The 3,450-nt window shown below is 43.6% G+C and overlaps 1 protein-coding gene across 1 annotated transcript in view; it reads left to right on the plus strand.

The window, feature by feature from the left end:
• The window catches only part of ERICH6 (glutamate-rich 6), an 87,183-nt gene that overhangs the window by 55,636 nt on the left and 28,097 nt on the right, over positions 1 to 3,450 (plus strand). The window contains exon 11 of the mRNA XM_005863496.2: positions 903 to 988. Coding sequence (XP_005863558.1) covers positions 903 to 988 — 86 coding nt within the window. The remainder of the gene's footprint in view (positions 1 to 902; positions 989 to 3,450) is intronic.

Below are 3,450 nucleotides of genomic sequence, written 5' to 3' on the forward strand. Positions count from 1 at the left end.
CCATCAGCCCCTCACCCAGGCTGGCCAGGCACCCCAGTGGGGACCCCCACCCTGAAGGGGGTGTGACCAGCCTGCAAACACCCATCAGCCCCTCACCCAGGCTGGCCAGGCACCCAAGCTGGACCCCCACTCTGATCCAGGACACCCTTCAGGGCAAACCAGCCAGCCCCCACTCATGCACCAGGCCTCTATCCTATATAATAAAAGGGTAATATGCAAACTGACCCTAACAGCAGAACAATTGGGAATGACTGGTCACTATGACACACACTGACCACCAGGGGGCAGACGCTCAATGCAGGAGCTGCCCCCTGGTGGTCAGTGTGCTCCCACAGGGGGAGCTCTGCTCAGCCACAAGCCAGGCTGACTGCTGCCAGTACAGCAGTGGTGGTGGGAGCCTCTCCTGCCTCCTCAGCAGCGCTAAGGATGTCTGACTGCAGCTTAGGTCTGCTCCCTGCTGGCAAGTGGACATCCTCCGAGGGCTCCCAGGCTGCCAGAGGGATGTCTGATTGCCAGCTTAGGCCCAATCCCCCGGGGAGTGGGCCTAAGCCAGCAGGTGGTCATCCCCCGAGGGGTCCCAGACTGCGAGAGGGCACAGGCCAGGCTGAGGAACACCCCCTCCCCCGCCGAGTGCACAAATTTTTGTGCACCGGGCCTCTAGTTACCTATAAAAGAGTTAAACTTAGAGATAAAGTAAGAGCTCCCTGTATTTCTTTCCCCCTCCCCATATTTCTCTCTTCATCTTCCCATACTCCACTAGCGTTTTGTCAGATGCAGGGCCAAAAAGTTAAATTAAGAAATGGTTTGTATCGTTGTCTAGCAAGCAAAGGATGTCACACTTAAATGTGTTCCATGTGAAACAATTAACAGTTAAGTGTCCTTTTATCTCCTGTGGTTTATAGATCGTGAGGAATGAGCTCATGGAGAAGCACTATAAACATGGGAGCAAGTTTCTAACTTCATTTCCAGATGGGACAACGCAAATATTGTATCCTTTCTAGCAACAAGTTACTTTTTTTTTTTTTTTAAGGGGAGAATGATGATTTTTATTTTTATTTTAATATATTTTATTGATTTTTTTACAGAGAGGAAGGGAGAGGGATAGAGAGTTAGAAACATCGATGAGAGAGAAACATCGATCAGCTGCCTCCTGCACACTCCCTACTGGGGATGTACCGGCAACCAAGGTACATACCCTTGATCGGAATCGAACCTGAGACCCTTGAGTCGGCAGGCTGATGCTCTATCCACTGAGCCAAACGGTTAGGGCAGTCGGCAAACTGCAGCTCGGCAAACTGCGGCTCGAGAGCCATGGCTCTTTGGCCCCTTGAGTGTGGCTCTTCCACGAAATAATGATTTCTGCGCATAGGCCATGAAGTTTCAGTCGCACTTTATTTGCGTGCCCGCACGTGGTATTTTGTGAAAGAGCCACACTCAAGGGGCCAAAGAGCCGCATGTGGCTCGCGAGCCACGGTTTGCCGACCACTGGGTTGGGGCATAGCAACAAGTTACTTTTATTAGCTTTATTTCTTTACAAAAAGATAGGTAAAGAAAAAGTACATAGAAAATATTTTTAAAACAGATATTACCCCCAAATTCTACCAACCAAAGAAAAGCTGTTAACATCTTTTCATTTTTCATTTCTTATTTTTCCCTATGGGCATATACTTTTTAAAAAATCAGTTCTTCCACTATATTTCATATTTTATAACTTGCCCCCTTCACATATATTATACAATAGATAATGTTATGAGTATATAAAGTGCAATAAATATAGAATTTTAACACCATTTTATAACCACATGGTATTTCATTATAGAATGTACTATAATTCATTTAACCTGTCCCCTATTACCAAACAAAGGTGGTTTCACAATTTTTTGCTATTATATACAGTACCTAAATGAACAGCTTTGTGCATATTTCCTTTCATACTTATCACTTATTTTCTTGAATTAAATACCTAGTGGTACAAATTCTGGGTAAGAACTTATGGACATTTTAAAGCTTTGATAGATTTTGCCCCCAAGAAAATGTGTAGCAGCTTACACATCCATGAGCACCATGTTATTTTTTAATACAAAAATTCAATATTCATTTTATGGAATAGTAAGTTGTTGGTCACTTGAACTTCTGCCTGATGGCCGGGCCCTTTGGTATTTTGAAATAGAGGCTATTTAGTATCTTGAGGAAAGCAAAAACAAACCAACAAAAAAGCCCTATGAAATGTGGAGGAATTTTGGTGAATCAGCACCTCACTTTGTAGGAGAAAGTCGTTTTTAGTATAGTTTCCTAAATGTTTAGTCAAAGCTCAATAATAAACCAGAAAAATGACTTTCATGGCATAGGAAGTGCGATAAAGTCTTAATTCCTTAGACCCTATGAGAAAGAGTGTAGGTTTTATTTTAATTGTACCAATAAATTTAAAATAACTTCCCCAACTTTTATTATTAATTATCACTTCATGCCCTGCCCTTAATTGCTAACTCGTAAAGACTGTGGCTGGTTTTCAAAATGATTCAGTATCAATCTTGTATTTACATCATCTCTGGACTTCTGGTCAGTTTAGATAGGAATAAGTATCAACAGTTAGTGAATTATCCTCAGTGTATTTGATTCCTTTTGGTGCTATTATAAATTGAATTTTTAAAATATATATTTATTGATTTTAGAGAGGAATGGAGGGGGAGAGAGAGAAAAAAAACATCAATGATGAGAGAGAATCATTGATGGGCTGTCTCCTGCAAGCCCCTTACTGGGGATCATCCTGTAACCCAGGCATGTGCCCTGACCAGGAATCAAGCCATAACCTCCTGGTTCATAGATCCATGTTCAACCACTGAGTCACACTGGCTGGAATTATTTTCTTAATTTCACTTTCAGAATGTTCACTGCTAGAATAGAATAGAATAATACAATTTATTTTTATATATTAATCTTGTAGCCAACAACCCTGTTGAACTCAATAGTTCTACTATATTGTTTTGTAGATTCTTTAGGATTTTCTCTATGTAAGAACATGTCTTCTGAATATAGGGATCATTTTATATCTTCCATTACCAATTTAAATGCCTTTCATTTCTTCTCTTCGATAAAATTTCCCTAAACCTCCAGTGCACCCACAAAAGTGGGAAAGGATATGAGGGGGAAGGGAGGCTAATGTAGGTGTAGGACAAGGGGTTCCCATTCCGTCGGTAGGTTCATGCCAAGTAGCGATGGGTACAAAAGAAAGTCCCCGAATGTGGTGAGTCGGTTCAGGAGTGTTCCAACCCCACCCTCGACGGAGGCGAGAGGTTTGCCCACCTCCAGCAGCCCGGCTGCCCCAGATGTTCCGCCACGCCGGCTCCGAGGCGCCTTCAGCGCGGGAAGGGCTCTGGGCACAGCCAGCGTCTCTTTAGGGCGCCTCCAGCTTGGGAGCACCCGGGCCCCAGGAGCCCTCAGGACTCACCT

The sequence above is a fragment of the Myotis brandtii genome, unplaced genomic scaffold, assembly GCF_000412655.1.
Source record: "Myotis brandtii unplaced genomic scaffold, ASM41265v1 scaffold179, whole genome shotgun sequence".
Lineage (NCBI taxonomy): Eukaryota > Metazoa > Chordata > Mammalia > Chiroptera > Vespertilionidae > Myotis > Myotis brandtii.